Below are 24067 nucleotides of genomic sequence, written 5' to 3'. Positions count from 1 at the left end.
TAAAAATTAGAGTTTTGGAGGTTAAAACCAAATGTAATTTGGTTTCCAACAGAAGCTTATGTACATAAAGTGGGACCTGTTTTACCACGAAAAGGAGCATTTATGTTGTATTTGATAATAGAAGCCCAAGAAAATGGTGAGGAGGAGCTGGCCGGGCTGTCCAGGGCCAGGCTGTGTGCCTGGTACTGCAGCCCACCCAGCAGCAGCCCGGGGGCCCTGTGCTTCTCTGCCTGCTCCTGCTGTTCTCAAAACAAGGAATAAGCACCACCTGCTGGCTACAAACCTGACACATGAACGTGTTGCCTGTGAAGGAAAAGGACGGCTTGTGCAAGCAAAGTAGTCTAGGTGACAAATGAATGGGAATGTGATAAATAAATACAAGCAAAATAGCTGACTTGAGCGGTGAAGCTCATCAATGGAGCCTTAGCAAGTGCCAGGTCAGCCCTGAATAGGGGAGGTCAGTGGGATCAGTAATGACTTTATAGCAGGAAAGAACTTGTGAGATGTGCATGATCATTCACTTGTCATTTTGGGAATTTTGAAACCTTTTTAATTTCTTTTTAACATTAAGAATTTTACACTGAAGCTCGCATGAGGAACATGTTTTGAAATCTATTGAAATCTGTCATGCAACCATTTTCTGTCAATCATGGGAGCCATCAGTAGTCACCAAACATCACTTAAGGTGAATATCAAAGCCAGACCAGCACAACGACCTGCATGTCTGCATGTAAAAATGTCTCATGCTGAACGTTTGAATGGTATTTAGTAAAAGAAAGAAGAGTTCTGCTGTCAGAAAGAAATTCCACTAACAAGAAGATACTCCAGGTTTTCTCCCAGCCAGCGCCAGACTCACCCGCATGTAGAATTCCCTGCCCTCATTCCCTGATTTGATTTGGAAGATGTAGTAGGCTCCAGGGTAGCGAGTTGTTGCTTGCATCTGAAAGATGTCAGAAGGCACTGACCGCCCAGACACAATATCCATGACTCTGTACAAGATGGTGAATGGCTGATCTCGGCAGCCAGGATTTTCAGCTGGACACATACAGCGGCTAAAAGAGAGATAGGATTGTCATCAGTGGTTACAAATTCCTGTTTTACTTGATTTTTTACATGCTGATACAGCTGCAAAGAACAATCAATCAATCAATCAATAAATCAAGTTGCCAACCACCTAAAAGAATCAATGAAAATGTAATGAATTTGCTTACTTTTATTTTTATTTTTCTCTGCTACCTCAGTCTGCTTATATCCCTGACTTCTTTTCTTGTCTTCCAGGCTTTGCCAAAATATCTTGGCATCCTATGTCTTCTTAGATACTTGAAAATCCATGCTGTCTTTAAGGCAGCTCTGCAGGTGTAGAATACCCTATACATGTTTGTTCTGATAGTAATTTAAACTGAACTCCCCCCTTCCACCCACCCTGGGGCTCTTGAAGCTAAGATGTCTGCTGTATATTGTTAGCCTGCAATGCATTTCTTATCCATCAACTTGTCCAGCTTTCCTTTGCACCCCCAGGAACATTTGGCATCCATGGTACCGTGTGGCTCCACAGCCCCTGGCAAGCAGTGCAGAAACATCTCTCTGCTCTCCTTGCACGGCCTCTTGCTGACTTTGATGCCTGCAGCTCTTGGGAGCAGACCGTCAATCCCTGCTCATGCTCCATGTGCAACTCAGGCTTTTGTATTTGACCCTGTTCATGGCTGAAGTGTTCTAAACTTAGTTGCTTCTCACAAGGAATCTGTTCCATGCTTTTGACCGTCTTTGTGGCTCTTTATGAACCTTTGTCTGGTTATATTACATTGCTCTTGAAAGGAGGGGATGGAACTGTGCAGTCCTGAAGATATGGGTACACAATGGCACGTGTTCTAAGGATATTCCATACCTCAATTTCAGATTGCTTTTTCTCTGGTGATTCTGGCAGATTATGCAACTACCTGTAACAGTCCTCAAACCTCGCTTTGGAGGGACTAGAATCAGATAAGTGCTCTTTATTTACCTTGTGAAGTTGGCATTGTATTTTTACTTTATATTCATCTACACTGAATTTCATCTGCCATTTTTGTTGCAGTCATTGAGGCTTCTTCTGCAATTCTCTTCTTATCTTTCAACCTCTTATTCACCTGTTCCAGGGGTTGCTCACTTACTTATGACTGCTCAATTTCCATAGAAACCTAAAGTAGGGTTATTTTCAGAAGCCTTTGGAAACCCAAGCAGACTATCAGCCCATGCCCCGTAGCCATAAGCTGCTGAATTCTTCAGAGAACTCCAATAAAGTTCTGAGGCAGGATGTCCCTTTATAAAATCCATGTTGGGGAATTTACTGGATGGAAAATAGTTGCTTTTTTTTTTTCCTCTATTTTTTTCTATAACCTCCACTACCAACACCAACTTCAGACAATTCCTCTGGCAAATCCTCCATACAAAAGTTCCTGGCATTACAAACACCCAATCCTTTCCACAGAGAACACAGATGCAAAGAATTTGCTTGTCTTTTATACTGACCACTTCTAGACATATGCCACAAATTAAATGCAGTCACATCTAGATATGTGCCAAAGCCACCAAATACAAAGCTCAGAGATCAAGAGTTTTGGTGGAAGCTGATTTGTAAGTACTCCGCAGTTGCGCTCTGAGGAATTTAGATACATAGACTTTAAATATTACAGCTTCTAGTTTAAGATTCTACCATCTGTGAAGATAGGTAGAGCCAGAATTGGCAGAACAGAACTTGTCCATTCCTCAGCTGTCCTAGTTCAGAAAGCAATGTAAAGGCATGAAAGCATTGTCATGGGAAGCCGTGGATTCTTCACCTCTTACTTATCTATAAAATACATTAGGCTACCAAGTAATCCCAAGTAATTGGGTTTAGTGCAAACACTATGGATGAAATTCTATGGCCTGCAATACTTAGAGATCTAGCTGGAGCTGAAACATTTTGAGGCCCAGGCAGGTACATACAAAAATGTGAAAGAATCAGGCAACTTTTAGAAATGTGCTGCCTCCCCCCGATTTGTTTACCCAAATCGTTCCATATTTAAACAGGAACAGTGCTAATAGCCCCATTCAGATATACCCAATTTCCAGACAATGCAAATCAGTCTGTGGACTTTTCAGCACATTTAGCCTTTAAGCGGCAGGAAACTACTTGGACCCTGCGATAACTAGCATCTAATGTTTTTAAAGTACTTCCTGAACATGAGCTAGTTAATATTTACAGGAAATACTCATATTAACAAACGGGCTGCATTTGAGCATATATGAAGTCAATTAGTAATGTAAGTAAATGTCTCATTACGTTACAAACCTTGCTGTTTTTTTCTACTCACTGATAAGTGTTTTTCCAGTCTAACTTCCCACACATCTGAGTATCATATCATATCCCACCTGGTGACCTGGTAAGGAATTGCAATTTATTATTTGTATAAAGCTTACTAATGGTAAATGCAGCAACAGCAGGTATCTATAGCTCTTTAGGTACACTTAATGGTTGTGTTGCAAAAACATAGCTTATTTGGTTCACTAGATATGCTTCACACAGACAGAATTTGCTTCTATGGCTGTGGGTATGGTACTCACTTCTCGTTAATCTGGATATAAGGATCCTCGCATCTTACTGGGTCTAAACATTTATATTCTCCTGGGATATTGAAACACGTTTGCTGTGGAGTGCAGGTGAAGTTTCTAGTTTCACATTCATTGATATCTAAAACACAAAAAAAAAACAAGAGAAAGACAAGCAGGGATGTATATGCAAGGCACAGCTCTTTTATTGCTATGTCCATCATAAGGAATTGCCCCAAAATTTGCAATGCTCTTGCACCATGAGAAGTGGCTTTTTGATAACTGGCCCCTCTTCTAAGACCAGTTTTTACTCTATTCATTTCTCGTTACTGGAGTGATTCCGTATGCTAAGTGCTGCAAAAATAAAAAAGAAATTGGCTGCTCAAGCTTTCTGACCTTACAGAATGTGAAAACTAAAGAGAGACGTGCAGCAGAGAGGAAGGCATCTGAGGGCTTTACTGTGTAGCTGTTTCTTAGGCAGTAAAGCCTTCCTTACACCAATTGACCTCAGTGGGACTGCTCGTGTGATGATGTTCTCACCAGAATCACATAATTGGCCCCTATGAGTATGTCACTTATGCAATGCCAAGACCAAGCATCTCAGTCCTTGAAAACCTCTTTCCAGACACAGGACTTACTTGCTAGTCCCTCTGGGTGCTGGAATGTTCTTACCTTGGCAGCTTCTGCTATCATCAAGCAGGTTATAGCCCGAAGGACAGATACAGTAGTAAGAACCAGGCCCATTCACACATTCGTGCTGGCAGAGGAACTCTGAGAAGCTGCATTCGTCCATGTCTGCAACGGTAAAATACAGTTTAGAGTTTTTGGCTTCACAGTCAAAAGAGCAGTCCCACAAGCAGGGGCCATCCAGACTATGTGCCTATCACCCCAGCTGGAGTTTGGCACCTTCCAACTCCTCAGAGCTCTGAGGCAGCCTGGCAAAATACTGTTAAACAGGTTCTTGGCTAAACCTTTTTTTTTTTTTTTTTTTCTTTCCCTAGGGAAACCAAGGCCGCTGCTCAACACAATGCATGGCTCTTATATATTTATTTTTCTTTTTGAATACCTGTCACCAGTTGGCTGTGTTTTCGGTTCTGTTTTACGTCAGAGATAGCGGTACTCCAATAACAAATCTGCAACTGTAATTTGTAAGTAGAGACTTGGTGGTGCTTTTCTTTACTTTTTTTTTTTTTCTTCTTCTTTTTCTGGAGAGCAAACTTCCCTTTCCCAGGGCCACATGGGTCCCAGCAGAAATCCTGCAGCCAGCCCTGGCTGTTTTATGCTTCTTAGCCTCTAGCCAGTTACTTGCAAGGCGTTCCAAGCAAGACTTCAGAGCTCATCCCTGCTTGAGTCAGACCGACTAGAAGGCCCAGAGTTCTCCCAGATACCCAGGAAGCTAAACAGGCTGTCCAACCTCTGATTGAAAGCAGAAAATGATCTCTTTTCCCCTTTTCTCATGAATTGATCAGTCATCATATTCTGCAGAACTGTGCTCAAGTAGAAAGATGAACTTCTGAGCTGCACATGGAGGCATGGCTGACCGAGGAGAAAACACATGCAAAGGCGCTAGACTGAGGGAGGCTGCTGTTAATCATTTCCTTATTTCTCTATTCAGGGGAAGAAAGAAACAAAAGCCATAGACCCAGCCAGGAACTCCCAAGTTCATATTCCCAGCTCTGACATGTTGACTCTCCCAGGCAAATCACTTTTACTCCTCAGACTGAATTTCCCTTTCTTTAAATTGGGCTTAGGCCATCTATACACTTCTGTTGTTTTGTACAGATGCACTTGAGAAAGTATTTGAAGTCCAAATGTGCTTAAGTGGCTTTATGTCTGCAACCACATAATCAAAAGAGAGATGAAGGGAACTTCACAGCTACACAGTCCTGTTAGTGTGTGGCTTGCCCCAGCGAGTTCACTGAGAAAAGCACTCCATAAGGGCACTGGGATATCGCCCACTCCCTCTAGGTCTTGCAGCCCAGCCCTCAAGCACCATCAGATTCATGTAACCTGTGAGCAGCTGCTGTCAAGTGCTGGAGGTACATAAAGCCCCAAGGGCCCCACGTTGCTGCTGCTGAACCACATGGGGCAGACACAGCCAAACCCTTCTGCAGTGGTTCTGTCTACTGCATCTGCAGGGGCCATTCCTTTTGCAAGCCTCAGTGATGTCCAGTGGTTGTTTGTGAAATGAAAGAATCTCATTCAGAGGAATTTCACCCACTTCCAACAAGTGTTTGCTTGTGCAGAAGGGTCAAGAGATGTTTTTCTGCCCTAAATCTGAGTGGTGGAAAATCCCTTTTGCAGGCTTAACTCTCAGCCACAAATGAGGTTTAAGCATAACCTCTCTTGGCACCTTTTTATACTGGCAATGTTTGTGTGGTATTGCACTCAACTTAGTTGATTCAGGCCCTCAGCTAGCTCAGGAACATGTAAAAATTTAGAAGCAGAAATTCTACTGGAAAGCAGAAATCTTAAGTTAGGTGTTGCAGCTGTATATGTTAAGACCCTTTAGAGATTTAGGTCTTTGTACTCTCCCTCATAATAAGGAGATTTGCATGAGAGAACAACTTCAGATACACTAATCTATATACAGACTGCATATCACATGTCTTCTCTTTCAGAAACAGCATGTTACATCTGTTTACTGTAAATTAAAAAACAAGTATTTTCCAGTGTGTTTTTCCTTCCAAGAAATATTGGCTGGATTCTCTAATTTTATCAGGCTGTGGGAACATTAAGCACAGAAATAAGTTTTGCCTTCAATTAAAATAAAGCAATAAAATAAAAACAAAAACAAGAGAGGGAGAAGTAGAGTGACATAAGCACAGTTTCATCTGCTATGAACTGAACATATCAGCTCTGCTAAGAAACCACATATTACTTCTGAAGCACAGCCAGAACCATCCGAAGGAAAAGAGGGAATGTTTCAGGCAGAAGGGTGCAGTTGTAAGAGCAAGAGCAATACATGCCTTCTACTGGCAAATGGAAAAGTGCTTTTTGCATGACTATTTCTTTAATCACATAAGAATGTTCTAGGACTGTCCCTAGTTTACTTGCTTTATTAAGGCTCCCATTTATCACTAGAAAGCATTTTGTATGTTTTGCTGTTATCTTAAAGCTTTTTAAGATTTAGCTTTTTTCTTTAAAACTATTTGCAGCCATCCTCCATTGTGCTTTTCTGGGCATTTGCTGTGTAGTTTAACTGGAAGAATCAGATTAGCGGCTATCCTGCTGCTAGCCATAGACCAAAGCAGAAGACTTGTAAAAAAGCATGTACAAAACAATACTTCAGGAAAGGAAAGCCAAATAGAATTAAAGAAACCAGACCCAACAAATAACTGAAGACAGTTACCGCTGCAGTTAACTCCGTCAGCTTCCAGTTCATAGCCAGGTTCACAACGGCAGAGAAAAGAGCCATAGGTATTGACGCAGGACTGAGTGCAAGGGTTTTCGCCTGTGCATTCGTTCACATCTGCGGGAAACCAATGCTCATTGCATCAGTGACTTCTCCCCAAACTCTATTTTCAATTCATTACTGTAAAGCATTTGAAAGAGATTATCTGTACAGTAAAAATGGTTTGTTCTGAAAAACATAACCAAGTCAGTAATGTTTATTTGGATTAAGGAGATGTTTGGAAATAGCATGTTGGAAACACAACATGCATGGAAGTGAAGGTTTGGGGAATACCTTAATTCAAAAAAATAACGTGGAAGATGGGGTGAATATTTGATTACAAGGACTTCTCTCTTTATCCTGTAATTTTAAAATTGTAGAACTGATTATACAGTTGAACTGATTATACAGATTATAACAGACCTGAGGAAAAATGCAGCAGGATACACCTGAGGAATTAAATACAATGAGGAATGGTCCTTATGGAAACCTAGGGCTATGGCAAAGCCTTTTTTTTTCTTTTTCTTTTTTTTTTTTTTTTTTTTTTATTCCTTTTAGGATATTAGCAGCTTCTGGAGAGTCCTCACATCATTAGCACAGACCATTTCCTGGAGAATGTGGGAAGATGCTCTGCATTGCTGCTTAGCTAAGGAGAGGCTTCATGGAGAGGTTGTGTCAACTTGGATTCAGGTAGCACATCACAGCAAAAGGTAGTCAGGTGCTCAGGACCCTCATGTGGAGCTTGGGAGCCTCAGATCTAATTTTTTCATCTGATAGAGATTTCCTCTCTCAGGTGGGTCACACAGCCTCAGATTTTAAAAATACTTCAGTGCCTAAATCTCAGTAATTTCAGTGAGTGTCTTTAGCAGGGTTTGGCCTCGTGCATATCTATGGATACACTGCTCATGTCGCTACCTGTATGTTACCTCAGCCCCTCCTAGGTACTGTGGTGACAAACATATGCTCACATGGGAGCTACAGAAATACCTCAAAAAGACAAACCCATCAACATTTCAAAAGCGATGTTGGGAAGCTTACTTTTATGCTAAAAAGTAAGCAAGTTTTAAGAGTGTTGCTGGGTTGGGACCAAAGGTTTCAGTTATGGTACAGCGTACACAGTACCTTGGCATGATCTTCCGTCATCATTGAGGGTAAAGCCTGGGTTGCACGTGCAGGAGTAGGAACCGGGCACATTGGCACAGAGCTGCTGGCAATAGCCATAGCGACATTCATCTATGTCTACAAATGAAAAAAATTAGAGTGATCTGCATTTTCACATGCAGACACAAAGCATCAAGTACACTGAATCAATAGCACCAGAAACAGAGAAGTGACCCAGCACAGTAGTTACAGACTAACAGCCAAACTTGTAGGTGTTCAGATCCAATTAGTCAATCATGTCTCTGCTCAAAAAGAATGCATTTTTTCCACATCGACATCTGTCAGTCGGTCATATAAACTGATTATCATTGATTGATCTTCAGCTCAATGATACATGATCAGAAGGCCCAATCAGTCCCTGTAAACGTTATCTCAAGGCCTATCTGATAGCCAGCACAGCAAACCTTGTAGCAAAGTTTCGTCAGAATCAAGAGGGAAATATCTTTTATCTCCACATATACAAAAGCTACTTACTAAAAAAGCATGAAGTATTTATTACCAAACGCAGTTTGTTTGTTTGTTTTTCCCCAGAAAGGGCATTCTCTAAAGACCCTTTGTCCAACAGTCACATTCACATTTTATACGAATCTTTATATGACATACTAAAATGTAAACAATAAATTTGCTGCCAAAATCAAATAGCAGTTTGGGCTGAAATGCAGCATTAGAAATACATGCAGTTGACTGCTATAAGCACAAACAAATGCTGTAAGTTATGTGTGATGGAAGTGCTAAAAGAATTTTGTTCCTGGCCTAGGAACTGGAGAAGTTGTCTTGTCCAAGGCTTTACATTTCCTTTGGTATAAACTGGCTTTTGATTTATGGAGATTTTTTTTTTTTAATGGCTACTCTGAAAACTTTGCAGCCTTCCAATAATGTTCTAAACATTGAGTTCCTGCTTAGGTTTTTCTTATGGGCAATTCAAATAAGATCACAGATCACGTCTTGCTCCTCATTCAATAACCATCCCTGCTGATCTCTAGAGTCATTGTAAGGACAGCAGATGACAAACCAGGTACTGGAAGACAGTCTTTATTTAAATGCTTTCTGTAAATATGGCCATGATGGGATGTTTTATTGAAGCAGTACATTATTTTTTGCCAATTTGAAAACAGAACGGTGTATGGAAAAACAATAATTATGTAAAAGTCTGGGGATGAGTTGGAAAAATAACAATCCTGTCTGCTGAAAGACTCATGCAAGAAGGGACAATTTTGAATGTCCATTCCTAAGACTCTCAGGAGGGTATGAAATAAGGGCATTCAATCAATGAAATGCTAAGCTAGGAAGATGACATCATTCAAATATGCAAGTCCTGCTTCAAGGGAAGGATGCCTGCACTCGTTTTCATTGATGCTGCAACTTCTGTTAACTAGAAATTGCTTACACTCCAAACTGAAAGTCAGCTCCTACAGCTTTGAGCAATTTCAGAAAGCTGTAGTATCTGAATTAGATCTTCTGCAGTTTTCATGCTCCTTTCACCAGATCTGCTGAATCTAATTCTACTTTCCATTAAACCACTTCTGCATGAGTTTAGTTTGAAGCAGTTCTACAGGTGTGAAATAAAGTTTCTGCAGTAGGAAACCAAGTGTATAAATCTGCAACCAGTTTGCTATTAAGGTTTTGTGATTAAAGCGTGAAGGCACAGCTTTTGGTGAAGTGACCCTTATGAGAGATTCCAATGCACAAGAAAATCAAAATGACAGTATTCTTCCTATGGTTCACAAGTACACATATATATCAGCATGAATTTCAGCAGTTCATTATTTTTTAGTTAACTGCTTCCTGTTTTGGTGTTAAATATTAAGAATGTTTTGGGAAAATGAATTCCTGAATGACTGGAACATTTACATGATGTGGTAATACCATAAAAACCACAATGTTGTGAATCTGTTTTATAAGTAGCTACATCCTGTAATTCAAGTTTATGTTGTTGGCCTCGATAGGTCAGTTTTGCCATAGCAAGTTTCACAAAGGCTTTCTGAAAACGTCAGAAGTTTTGGAAATACTCTCTATGTGTAAAATAACAGGAACAATGGCACCGGGTTTCACTGTTACTAGCTTTTACATCTCAGTTCACTCTTAATTGCAAGATAACCAAAAGCCAGGGTCAGCTGTCGTATGTACACCAGCACTAGGCTTGGTCCAAATCCTGCAAAAAGTGACAGTGGTTTTAAGTAAATTAATATCTCATTTTGCTGGTGTATTACTTTAAATACGTGCTTTGGATTTTGCAGGACTGTTATCTCAAGAACACTACATTTTGAGAATAAGGACTTTTTTAAGGCTTTTTCTTGTGGGTGGTTCCTGTGGACACTGCTTCACTTGCTCCTGTGTAAGCATTACTGGGATAATTACATTAGATAGAAGTTTAGCTTTTTGTAACTATGGTATACTAAGAGTACAAACACACACACAGAGAAAATGTCTCTAAAAACTCAGTCCAGACCTCTGATTACATTAAATGGCCTTTTATTGCCTTATGCCAGCACAAATCCCTTCTCCAAGGCCAGTGGAAAGTATGGAAAACTGAGACTCTTTTGACACACTAAAGTATAAAGATTTTAAATAAAATTTGCTTCTAGCTCTTTGCATTGCCTTGTAATAATCCACCCCATGCTTACATAATGTGGACAACACTGGGGTGTTATTGCTTATTCTAAATGGCATAAGCAGATATTCAAATCAGTTCAGCAAAGCAGCCACTTCAGTTCTCTGGTATATCCATCAAGCAGCAAAGTGCTTTAGATCTGTGTCCAAGGCCTGAATGCTGCACACAGTCATTAAGTTTGGGCTGTAACTGGGAGAAGTAAATGGGTAACACAACAGTCAATGTAGAGCAGAATCCCCCCTCCCTCATCCTCTCCCTACCACATACGCCTGTGCAACCCCAGCCTGGGATTAGCTTAGTGCATCTGCATCCCTGAGCTGTTCTCCACCTCCAGTTCCCCTTTTCCACGTGATCACTAGGAGTTGTGAGGGAGTACAGAGGTTTCCAGGAGAAGAGGAATTACCAGGTATTAAGGAGCTGGGGACTTGGAGACTTCATATCCCAGGGGAACTACAAGATGATGACTCCCCAGAGCAGGTACAGCTACACAGACCCTCATTTGGATGTGGATCAGCTCTGTCCCCACCAGCTACCCCACGCCTACCAGGTGAGTTACACAGCAGCTGCTTGCAGTAGATAGAAAAGCAGCCACAAGGCAGCCCTGCAATGGAATTGGTATTTGGGAGGACAAATTTGGAAAACAGCTGGAGAAGCTCCAGGGCTAAATGGGCAGGGAAACCCCATTCTCCTTCCAGCTGAGGTGTTGTGACAAGACAGTCCCGCTCCGCAGAGCTGGCAGGCAAACAGCCCATGTCTGGGGGAAAAAAGAGCAAATATAAAAGGAGCTGTTGTGTCCTGTCTCACTCAGAGAGCTGTACCTAACATCATTATCCACTTCATAATCCCATGGGCACATCAAGTGAGGGGAATGGGCTGGGGGACAGAGGAACTGGAAGATTTTCCTATGCTGTTTGTTGAGGGATGTTTTTTTAGAGAGGATGAGCTAAAAGGATGAACGGGACATTGCTGAAAGGAAAATAAAAAGTCAAAATAAAACTGCTTGGAAGCTGCAGAAATAGCACCAATTTCAGTTACATTTTTTATTGCCTCAGGCAAAAGGGTTGGTTGAATCTAGGGATTTATGGGCCTGTTTCTTCATATGAAATAGTTATCTCTGCTGGTCTGGACTATAACTGTGTGGAAAGGACATGTCTGTTTGGGAATGAATCTTTTTGTATGTGTCCTAACAATTGATCTTATATGAAAGGGAATCCTTCAGACTGGGAATATGAAAATCCCCTGTGTAACATGGATGCTGTCATATGGCATTCACATCTACATTTTTGTTCCATGAGGGAGTCTCTCTGCCAGTGTGCTGTTGGCACTTGTGAAGATGGAAGACATTAGTTTCTGCGCAGCCAAAGCTTTAACTCTGTAGTTGACAAAGACGCTCAGTGAAGTTATTTCAGCTATTCACAGGCACACAAACACAGATGCAGATATGCAGATCTTATATGGCATGAGGTTTTTACCTAAACACTGGCCTTCTAGCAGCCAGTAGCCTTCAGTGCAGGAACAAGTATATCCTCCTTCAGTGTTTATGCAGATCTGGGTGGGGTTACACTGGTGAGAATCTGAAGCACACTCATCAATATCTGCAACAGAGAAATAAAGCAATAATGTGTTAGAAATGAGAACAAGAGGCTGTTTGAACTGTACAGGGACTCTTAGTGCAATGCGTACACAGGGTCTATGTGAGGAGCCAAAGTGTGGCAGAGCAGGGAGAATGACTATAACCTGAAGTAAAATTCATAAAAACAAATGTCTGAGGGCTGTGAGAACTGAGTGTACTCATCAAGTCTCTCCCTTCTGCAGATGACCCAGTGTATCACAGAGTGCCTCGGGAAAGGCACTCGGGAAAGGATGCTTTTCATTACTTCCACATTTTCTTTGTCACTGACCTGGGATTTCCATGTTACAGGACAGTGTTCAGCCCTAGGGAATGGCTGCTGAAAGGGCTATGCAATCCGGCTGCACAGTAAGAGATGAGCAGGAGGCTCAAGAGATGCACAAATACTGTCATGAGATTCAGACATATACAAAATATTACTTCCTACCCCCACCAACACAGAATATCTCACTGCAATTTTTCTGACATAAGGTTAAGAAAATATCAACCTTCACCTGCCAAAAAAAAAAAAAAAAAAAAAAAGTAGACTTCCCTGGAATCAATTTCCTGAAAATAAAACTCTTTTTATTTTTATTTTTATTTAACCGACCTTATTGTTTTTAATGTCTTTGTTTTTTTATTACAACCCCTTAGGGTGCTTTTGTTGTGGGCTTTCCTTTTTTTTTTTTTTTTTTTTGCAAAGGAGGTGAATAACATTCCTACATTTATATAAGCCAGGACACTGGAACCTAACTGATTAAAAATGCCTTCCAGAGTCATAAGTTCAATTTGAATCCCTCCTTGCTCAGTCTCTTCCCTGATGTTTCTGGCATTGAGCTTGCCTCTAGATGTCAGAAATGGAAATATCAGAAGATAAATTGTGTCATTTTTTTCAGCCAACTCAGATTTCTATGTTTTATTTATTGATACCTAAACTATTTTTTATTCCAGCATACTGTACATTGGCCTTTGCTGAAGTACTATGTCATCTGAGCAATGCTACTCCCTTGATCCCTCCCTGACTCTTATTAACCCAGACTTTGTAGGGTAATGATTAAAAGTATCTCCCAAATGCACTGGGCTGGAGCAGGTGGCAGAGGGCAGGAATTATGTCTCAGTAAGCTGGAAAATGCTAGCAGTCGTGAATTAACAGATCCAGTCTAGCACAGCAGCATATCTAACATGTTCTGTTACATAAATAAACACATACATATTATATATATGGGGAGAGTCTAGAGTTCTTATCTTGCCAACATCTGTATCAGTAATTTATGGCAAGTCAAACCTGGTAAGAAAACAAGAGTGGCACAATTACAGGTAATTAACTCTGTCGGAAATATGTTCCCACATATTCATTGGCTGGAGAAAAGGCTGGCAAAATGGTGGGGGAAGTAGGAAAGTGTAAGATAAGAAGTCTAGACTATAAAGACACATTGATACGTTGTTCAGGTCATCTATTGCTTCTGAGACTGGGCTAAAAATTCCAGCCCCCCCTCCCCTCCCCCTTCGTACAGCATATCACACATAATTGGTACTATGTGAACACATATTATCTAACCATAAATTTCATAAGAATGACGTTAATGTTTTCTAAATGAAAAAAAATCCTATTTGTCATGTTTGCTTATTGTTTGAAGAGCAAAACCTTGGGATCTAGCCAACTGTTCTGTTTCTTGCTTACCCTGAACTTAAAAAAAAAGAAAAAAGAAAGAGATTTTCATTTTTCATGCCCACTGCTTCCTGTATTATTAACAGGTGAGGCCCAATGGAGACAAAAAGGCGGTGACGGTCTTACCACCAGGTATGGCAGCAATGCTGTTTGAACACCATAAATCCTCCACTTGGCTGTGGTGCAGAGAAAACAATGGGTGGCCCCTCTTTTCTTTATTATTTACCAAGCCAATTTCTCCCTTCGTGGCAATACTCTAAAGACATCTAGACATGTTCCTGGGCAAATGGCTATAGGTGGCTATGCTTGAGTAAGGGTGTCAGGCCAGGTAACCTCCTGAGGCCTCTTCCAACCTCAACCATCCCGTGACTCTGATTTGATTGCTTACTCCCAGTCTTCACCTTTCACAGTGGTAGTGGAGACTTTCATTTGAACACAACTATTTACAATGAAGGCTACTCATGGATTTTCTGCTCCCCAAGAAAACCTAATCAGCCTGACGTCCTCTATGCAGAACACCTTGGCTCCCCTCATTATACACTGAATAATACCTCACTGACTTCATTAATGAAGTTTTATGCAACAGGTATAAACAGCATTGCTGGTAGCATCAGATATGTTTTTACCTGGGCCTGAGTGCATATGTCTAATGCTATATTACATCTCCATCTTTCTCTAAGATTGCTTTTTACCATGATGCACAATTAAATTCTAACAGGCCCAGCCAATACAATCAGGTCAATAATTTTTGGCAAGCAGCCCTCTCATTTCAAACACAGAGTATAATCCCAGCTTGTCTGCCAGGAGTTATTTACATTACATGGGCTCATTAAGTGAAAGCCAATGTCTGCACATGGAGAAAAATGTTTGTGCAACAATTTGCTGACCATTAGGTATCCTCTTGAAGAATATCAGAGCTGGGAGACAGAGGGTGCCCATTTACACAGTGTTAATAAAGCTGTGGTTAATAAAGTCAAAATTAGATATTTGATGGGAGAAAAAATAAATTGTATTGACTGGGTAGAAAACCAGCCACAAAACTTTGAGACACTGCCTACATTTGATTCACTAGACTTAAGTGCCAGTGTAGAAACTATATCAAAACATTCCCAGGGCATTTTTTTGTAGAGTGGAAACTTGCAAATGGAAACAACCTGACAGCTAGTTAATAATGTGCAAATCATTCCTTACTTTGATTGCACAGCTTATTATTTCTGTTCCATTCAAACACAGATCCTAGATGTGTTCATGCTCTGGAAATACCACTTCAAAGCCCATTCTGACCATCTCTGCCATCGTCATGGGTGATATACAACAGTATAAACAGAGTAAAACTGTTATTATAAATGCACATGACACTAAGTTGTCAGTAGGCTCAAAGCAGATTAGACAAATTCATAGAATAAAAAATTATAAGGACTACATAATACAGTTGGTTACTGTATTCAGTTGTATATGGGCACCTGATGTTAAGAAGTCCCTGAGATACGGTTATCTGGAACCTGGAATAATGCCTCTCACCCAGAATAATTTGTGTTGCAGACTTCACCATTGACAGAAATCCCACAATGACTTATCTGAGTCCCAGAGTTAGGTATAACTCTCTGGAGAGAAGAAGAGTTACTAAAGTGAAGTAAGCACGCAAGAAACCCTAGAAACCTCACTGTCCCCCATTCAAGATGTTAAGAGATGGTGATATTTGATGATTTCAGCATCAGTACTGTGAAAGCATCAGATGGTGCCAGCCATCACAGATATAGAAGGATGGTTTTCATAATATTGAACCTACTTTTAGTGCCTTTCATCTCCAAGATCCTTAGAAAACATTACCTGCATCCTAAGAGACAGTTCATAGTTAGTCCATTTTTATTGGAAGCCTTCCAATCCTAGAACAAATTAAACTGTACTACAAAACCCTGCAATGTCCCACTTAATGATACTTATCAGCGCCCCTGGATTCTAACTGGGAAATTCAAGGCTAAGGAATTAAGGGCCTAGCCTATGACCACTTAACAAGACAGAAACCAGAACAGGCCACAGGCGTTTCTGACTTCCAGTACTTTGTGTAGCCCAGCACAACCTGCCCCATTGTAAGAATTTCTCAGAAATTTCATGCAGCCTCTACATTGGCTGGTGAGAGCCAAAGTAGATTAATTATCATTCTGGAAGCATTACATGCATTTTCTACCAGGAGACTGCAGGGGCACTAAAGGCCCTTTCAGCTAAACTCCTTTCTCCCATGCTTCTCCCAGCCCTACTGCCCTGCCCTAATGATGCGTTGATTAAAAATTCAGTAGCTTCCAGTAGCTACTGAAACAGAGACAACTACTGCCGCTGTCAGTGGCAAATTGAGCAAGTTATCTAGCTACTACACGTTTTCTTACCCTTACAGACAAGACTGAGACTGTTCCTGGAAGTTACTTATGAAAACAGGAGGATGCTAAAGATAGTCACAATACCTAATCTGTTTGAATAAATCCAAATTTGCCCCAGTGAATAGTGACCCTGGGTGTCTTAAAGGTCCCTGACTTTGAGAGAGCAGCTGTTCAGCACTTGAAACCACATTAGGGAACCAAGCCAGGGCAGGGTGGATCCCTGTGCAGAACTTCCCTTGCCTAGGAATGCTTGGCCAACTCTGGTTGATTATGCTGCGTGCTATCAAATTAGCAGTCATCTATAATCTCTTATTCTCTCATATGACCTTCTAGTTGTTGTGTTGATATTACTGATCCCACAGCTAGTTACAAGGGCAGAAGTCCAGACTGAAAATAAAATTTGACCTGACGTGGGAACAATATACGTTGTTACCTCCCAATTGACTACTGAGAACAGCCACAAAGTCCCTCCACACCACTGCTCTCTGCCTCTACAAGATACCACCTAGAATGAACACCAAGCACCATGGCTCAGAGCCACAAGATCTAAAGACCTTTGGTTTACTGACTGAATGGGAGAGCAAGTAGGAGGGATCTCCACATACATTTGTCAGAAAGCCCTTGCCGCGAGATCCTGAGCGCAAACACTCCCTAATTAACCACATCCCTCTCCCTTAGCTCAGGGTGTCTGTCTGAACAATTTATGCCTGCGGTGGTTTGGTTTAGCAACCCTGGGGTGTGATGTTCTGTTTATTTGACATTTTGACAGAGGTGAGGTGGCTGGGGCATTGGGGTTTCCTTTGGGGATTAGAAGGGTGGAGAGAGTGGTTTCTTACATTTCTGGCTGACTGGCTGTCTTTTGTGGGATATGATGTGCTGATGCTTTGTTTTTATTGGTACAGATTGTATTGTTAATGGATGGCAAGACGCCTAGTGACTGGATAGATATCATTTGCAATGTCAAAATAAATAAATGAACTAATTGTGTTTAGCATGCAAATTTCTAGCTTTGCAGTTCATCATCTGTAAAAGCTAGCAGTAATCTTCACAGATTCTTTAGAATTTAGTGGCATCATAGAACAATGAATGACATATTTAAGTCACTGTCTGTAAATAAATAAACAATTTAAATACCATGCATACATAAAATCAAGGCATCACATAGAAAGAAAGCCTAGATATCAAACTGCAGGACACTACCACATCTCACCAGGGAGGCTAACATGCAGTGCTCTTTCATGCTCTTTTTCTTTGTGCCCCAAGGCCACAAAGAATGCAGGACTGAGTCTACTCTCATTCATATCAATACTAATACAAGAAATCACAGTGTAAGAAATAAAACAAAACACCAACCCATTGAATTACAACCAGGCATATTCAATGCTGTTCATATGAAAGAGGCTAAAACCAGACCAGAAAATTCAAGAGAGAATCATATACATGGAATCATAACGTGAGTGGCTACAAAATAATGAAGATCTGGTTTTGGTCCACTGCTTTCCACATTTGGGATAAAATGCATAGGATTGCAAATTGGTGGAGTCAAGAACTAAAAAGGGAACAGAACTCATACAAAAGATGATTTGCTGGTATGTGGGTGCATTTGAAAGTTCATTTCAAGGCAGACAAATGCAAGGTCATATATCAACAGTAAAAATTGTTGGTCGTGAAATTAACCCCAGGGTCATGAATGATAATCATTTGAAAATGAACTTTTCCTGACACAGCATTGCTAAAAGGGCAAACATAAACATGAGAACACTGAGTAGATACAGGAAATTGTTCTTACCACTGTATATTGCATTATTAAAATAATTACAGAAATACATTTCTGGTGTCAGCACTTCAAATAGCAATATTGCAAAAAGATCAGGAAATCTCAGAAGAGTACTTCCAAGTCACGAAAGCTTGCCTCATAGCAAGATAGCGCTCCATTTATTAATCTATTTAAGAAAAGTTTCATGATATTTTGACAGTGATCTCTAAACATCTGCATGGAAACAAAATTTGTAGCTGGAGACAATTGCTAAATCTAGCAAAAGACAATGTAGTGAAAAGTTTGGACGTTTAGTAGAAAATTTCAAAATAAAAAGAAGGCACAAACTTTAGCAGTACTACTGATTTGGAAAACATAGCATAGCACATGGTAAATATTCCATTACTGCAGGGCTTTATACCTGAATGACATTTCTTCTCCAAAATGTGCTGTAGCAATAGTCATGCACTTGAAACACCAGTTGCTGGGGAAGGTTGCATGGCCACAATTACTCTAAATGATGATAGGAATTTGTGAAGTTCTTCTAAGTATTTTCTCCTTTGCAGATTTAAATGTACCCATGTACAACTTTTCATTAAAAAAAAAAAAGTAATTTGATTAATACATTGAATTTTGCATGAGAGATATAAATTTGATGTTTGTAGCAACTGCAGAAAAAAATATTGATATCATTCTTATGCTGGAAGTTGTCAGACCACAGATGTTGGCATGCTGACCACCTTTCTTTCAGGACACACAGAATGATAATGTTGTCGTGAAGCATGAAACACAACAAAGAGAAAGAATGCAAGCTATTACCATGAGTAGCTGAATCAAAGAGGACTAAACTGCAGTTTTGAGGAACTGGACATGCAGTAAGTAGGATATTTTTTGGCAAGCTGAGTGGGTTCAAGAAGTGGAAAGACAGCAGAAAAGAGAAGGTTCTTAGGACATGCGGCTCTCTGGAAGATGAGGTTCAAAAACTGCAAGCAAAGGCACCGTTTGCCTTTCTTATACTCAGAAAAACAAGACCATGCATAAAAAGGACTTTATGCATTAAAAAATACAGCAGAAAACAAAGTCCTAATGATGTATTTCTAACTGAAAGAATGCCCTAAAAATTAGCTAGTCAGTTCAGTTGCAATATCAGAGTTCAGGAAAAGACTTTCTTGACAAAAAGCTACTTCTAAAAGAAAAAAAAAAAAGTTAAATATGTTGATGAATTTCATTTTGACCTTTGCATGTGTTTACCTACTACCTGACAGAGAACATGCATGTGGAAAGCTTGCAGTTTACTGCAGAAGCTCCATCCCAAGACAATTTGCACCTGCCACTACGGCGACAAGGGAGACCATTGCCTGTGTTGAAATTGGTGGTATCAGTGACTACACCTTACCTCTTCACGAGTGAGGTCCATGCTGAGGGTCCTGAGACTGTTCCACTCCCTTGGTGACAGTTCCTTTCCCTGCTACCCGGCAAGGTGCTAACGCCCCGAGCAGGGAGCCCTCAGAGGTGGACGTGGACTTCCCATCTCTGAGCTAGAACCACATTCTTGGAGACTTTGGTGATTAGAACAGAAACTTTGCTTGGACACTGTATTCAAGAGGCAAGCCAATGTGGACAGAAGATTTCCAAGACGATATGCTTTTGGCAATGTGCTCTGCTTCACAGATGGACTGTTACATTTTGTTCTATTTGGAACATATTTAGCATGCATGACTTCCTTTCTTAAGTAATGAATTCTGATAATCATGCCACAGATTTCTGTGGGTCACAGTAGTAGCTGTGGCTGTGTTTCATTCTTGTGACCAACCATTGACAAAAGCGGACATGTTTTTGCCATCACTGTTATTTGAGAGCCACTAGCACCACAGGTTTCACTGCAGTAAGGCTGAAGATTAATCCAACAATTGTGAGAGCACTGGTCTTGCAGAGTAAAAGGGGTTTGTGATGGAGCTTTTCTTCCTCCTTCCAATAGGAAGGGCTGTTCTGGGGGCCATGCTTCTTTATTTTATTCAGTGTTTCACTCCTGCTGTTGTACCAGCACAACCCCAGAGCTCACACCACCCTAGAGATACACATTTCTTGCAGAGAGGCTCAAGGCCACGAGCTCATTCCAGAATCTGTCTGCTCAAACACTGGAGCTCACTCAGTCATTTATAACCCTCAGGGCTCCATTTTAAAATAATACGAAGATTGGATGTCTATTTTTTGTAGAAATAATTACAGGCCAGGACTAAACATCCGAGCTCGGTAACATAGGTATCAGTTCCAAAAGTCCTTGGAACAGAGCACTTTCCCCAAACTTCTCCCCCACTCCTTATTTGGACACCAAGAAATAATTTCCTCAGTAGTAGATTTTTACTCTGTGAAATCACATGTTTTTTCAAGTTTCTTTTCTTCTTCTTTTTTTTTTCTTGAGATAATTATATTTGATAAGAAAAGGGGAGAAATAACAATGCCACATTCCTAAAGTGCATACTGAAGCCAAACTCTAACTGCTGCTGTGTGGGGTCAGTGTTTTTTTCCAAGGACGACTGACCCTGTGGAGCTTGGACACAATCCCAAATCAACTCCCCAAACACCTGTTTAATTGCATAGTTCAGTGTCTGAGGACTGGCCATTGATGGCTGAACTAATTTCCTACGTGCATCCCACATGCATTATGTTATTGGTTGATCAGTAAACAAGGATTAAATTATTATTATTACTCTTTTCAAATAGATGGTCAGCCTGGAAGGGGATATTAATGTGAGCTATGAATCTGTACTGCTGCTCATTCTGCCTTGTCTGAAAATTGCTCAACATGTATCACAGGTTCTAGATCTCCTGCCAGCTATCAGAGTGTTTCCTTTGCTAACACACTTTCAGCATTACTCAAAGATGATAAACAGCAGCTTAACTGTGAAAGGACTTTGCTCTCTGAGCACAGTTCTAGTTCTGCTTTTGTGACTGAGATTTATGGGGCAGTGATGCATATAAGTGTATAGCATGGGGACAGAAGGGTGGCAGCCTCTTCCTCTTGTGCTCACAACAGCACTGTGCATGGTTCATCGGCTCAGCACCAGCTTGCATGATCACAGCTCCTCACCTCCAGCAATTCCCAGGGCTCCCTGTTGGTATAAGATCACGTCTGGTTGCATGGACTGTTCCCAGTATTCCCTGAGTGCCTCCACACAAATACACGGTCTACATGTTAATTTTGGCATCAGAAATGAGACAAACAAGTACTTGCAATTAAGAGCTTTGCTTAAACGTGGGAAGGCCATGCATTTATTCTGTGTACTTATTATTTTTTTGATTGAATCATAGAATCATTTAGGTTGGAAAAGACCTCTGAGATCACCAAGTCCAACCATATTGACCATTGGTTGCACAGAACATGTTACGTAGGAATCTCAGTTATTTCCCTCTACACTGAAGCTATTCCAAGTAGCTGTGGTGCAGCAGAACAAGAATGACCTGAGTGTCCTGAGGAGCAGGGTAAAGAATTGCCAGCATTCCAACGCTTACACCGAACCTGCTGATTTAGGAGGTACCAAGCAGCTGCTGCTCACATCACTGGTTTCATCTTCATTGGGAGCAAATACTTTTCAGCTGAATAAATGGAACATTACTGGTGTATTAATCCATTCCTCAAAGTGATCTGTTTCATACGATCATATGCTACACTGAGATCTGCTGGTATAGTGGTAAGAGGAGCCAATGAGCACGCTCTGAGAACACTCCCAGCTGCTGGGAGGTTACGTAAGTGACACTTTCTATTGCAATGGAAAAGAAAAAGGTGTGCAGTCAGAGCCAGCAAATGCACGGGCAACTGAGACTTTAACACATACTTCTAGCAAAAAGTCCTTCTTGTGCTGCATTGCTTGAAATAGTCTCATACAAAAACCTCTAGAGAAGGCTAACAAAATTTCATAGCAGTTGAACCATTAACACTGAAAAGGGGAATTTTTCTATGGCTGAATTGTGTATTTTCTCTGCAGTTCCATGAGATAATTTTTAAGGATCCTGTAAGAAGGATTATACTAAAACTATAGGAGTTTCAAACAGTATTTCTAAAGCCTTTAAACATCTCTGTGAAATCCTATTGGCTTCTCCTCCAATGAATTATTTCAAAGACTTTTCTGTAAGGGAACAAAACATGAGAGAACTAGAGGAAGAGAACTGCTATTCCTGCTTTCGCTCCCCAGGGAGCTTTGAGAAATCACTAGCACAAACAGTCCAGCCAGCTGGTTTAGCCAATTGGTGGTCAGTTTACATTTCCTCTAATAAGTGAACTTCTTGACCGTACATTTTAACTGAGTCATTAAGAGCTCCTTTTCCAAGTGTTTTGGCAGACTGAATAGGTCTGAGACTGTGAGTAGACCACAATAACCAGTAAAGAGGAGAACAGCCTTATTTTTAATACAGCAGAAGAAATCGATCCAAATGGATTCAGAAATTAAAGCCACAATGAAAATAAAGGGATGCAAATATCCACCTGCAAGGTATAATGAAAACTTTTATTGGAAGAGTTGTTTCTTCCATTAAAATGCAGACTTTTCTGACATATCACATGTCAAAAGCTTTATCCACTGCTCAAACGTGGTGCAGACAGCCGTGGAAGTGAAGGATTGTAGACCTGAGAATGCAAGGGATCTCCTTTATGGGGAACAGGAATAGTGGTACAAGATTCATCACTAGCTGATCTGTCACAAAACTTCAGCAATCATCACCAGCGTCTCCTCCAGGAATGGACTGGATTCAAAGCTGTTTGGCCCAGGGATATAAGGAGGCTCCTGCTGGAGGTGGCATGGTCTCATGCCACTTGAACTACGTTAGTCAAAAGCACACACAATGCAGACTGCAGTGTTTTGTCTTTCCCCAGGAATCAAAGACCTTGTCCCCTGTGCCCTGAACCTAGCTGATAAAACCAGGGGAAATAACCCAGCCACACACCTGGTGCTTGCAGCACGTGCCTCCAGAGCAGTTTTGCCTTTGCTTTAGAGGCTCTGTAGAGCTGCCCAGCTACACCTGCCTCAAATCACATCACTTGTCTGCCCAAACTCAGCCCCGAGCTCTGCAGGCAGGGTTAGAAACTGTGCACTCCATGTGAGGGAGAGCTTCCCATCCCAGCCCATAGCAGCGGCCCTTGCCAGCTGCTCCGAGAGCTGGGGCGATAGACTGCAAAGGGAGTGTTATGCTTGGCACTGAGGGAGCGGAGGAGCTTATCAGAGGAGAAGACTGTTTTTCACATTTCATCTGAGTCTCAAATCTGTCCATGTGTCAGCACGCTTTATAACAATCTCAAAAGCACCGCAAAGCCAAGGTAATTCTTGTATAAATGTTAGGGTCTTTGGGGCTCTTTCGTACACAAAGACTGGGTAGTGGACAAAAGCCAGCAGAGCAGAAAAATCCTTGAGAATTATCCTGTGCAAGTACTGGCTTCCAGGCTCAGACAGCTGTGTCCTCATTACTGTTAATAGCAAAGAGCTATGCATGTTGGGCAATATTCCCCTTTGAGTGTATACATAGCAAGCCATCTATTTATTTATTTCTGCGGCAGTGATCATTGGAAAATGCCTATAATCCCTGCTCAAATAACTGGTTTTAACTCAGATTTGGCATCGACTGTTTTATAATGATTGAGCCACATTTGCTTGGAATTCTTCCTTGCAATGTTCCAAAAATTGCTGCGGGCCAACTGGGTTGCAAACCTTCCTGGATAAGGGAAAACTGTGTGGATAGGGGAGGTTTGGTTTGTTCGAATCAGTGTGTGATGTGGATGTCTACTGGCAAGTCTCCTGCTCTCTTTACACTCAGTTCGTGGCTCACTGGAAAAAGAGGTGTTTCATCTCAAAGGGCTTTTTCCCTTCCTCTTTCTCGCTCTGTTTTAAAACCTTTAAAGCCAGTTACCTTTAAAGCATAAATAAACACAGAAGCTTT

General features: G+C 41.0%; 1 protein-coding gene across 5 annotated transcripts in view; it reads right to left on the bottom strand.

Annotated features, from left to right (window-relative positions):
- Positions 1 to 24067, bottom strand: part of FBLN5 (fibulin 5) — a 57527-nt gene that overhangs the window by 5171 nt on the left and 28289 nt on the right. For all 5 annotated transcript variants that reach the window (XM_021273666.4, XM_021273665.4, XM_005021441.6 and 2 more), the window contains 6 exons: positions 12203 to 12325; positions 8081 to 8197; positions 6917 to 7036; positions 4237 to 4359; positions 3580 to 3706; positions 857 to 1052 (listed from right to left, as the gene is read on the bottom strand). In XM_021273666.4, the coding sequence (XP_021129341.1) occupies positions 857 to 1052; positions 3580 to 3706; positions 4237 to 4359; positions 6917 to 7036; positions 8081 to 8197; positions 12203 to 12325 (806 nt within the window). The remainder of the gene's footprint in view (positions 1 to 856; positions 1053 to 3579; positions 3707 to 4236; positions 4360 to 6916; positions 7037 to 8080; positions 8198 to 12202; positions 12326 to 24067) is intronic.

The sequence above is a fragment of the Anas platyrhynchos genome, chromosome 5 (genome assembly GCF_047663525.1).
Source record: "Anas platyrhynchos isolate ZD024472 breed Pekin duck chromosome 5, IASCAAS_PekinDuck_T2T, whole genome shotgun sequence".
NCBI lineage: Eukaryota > Metazoa > Chordata > Aves > Anseriformes > Anatidae > Anas > Anas platyrhynchos.
This window is presented reverse-complemented; position numbering and strand designations above follow the sequence as displayed.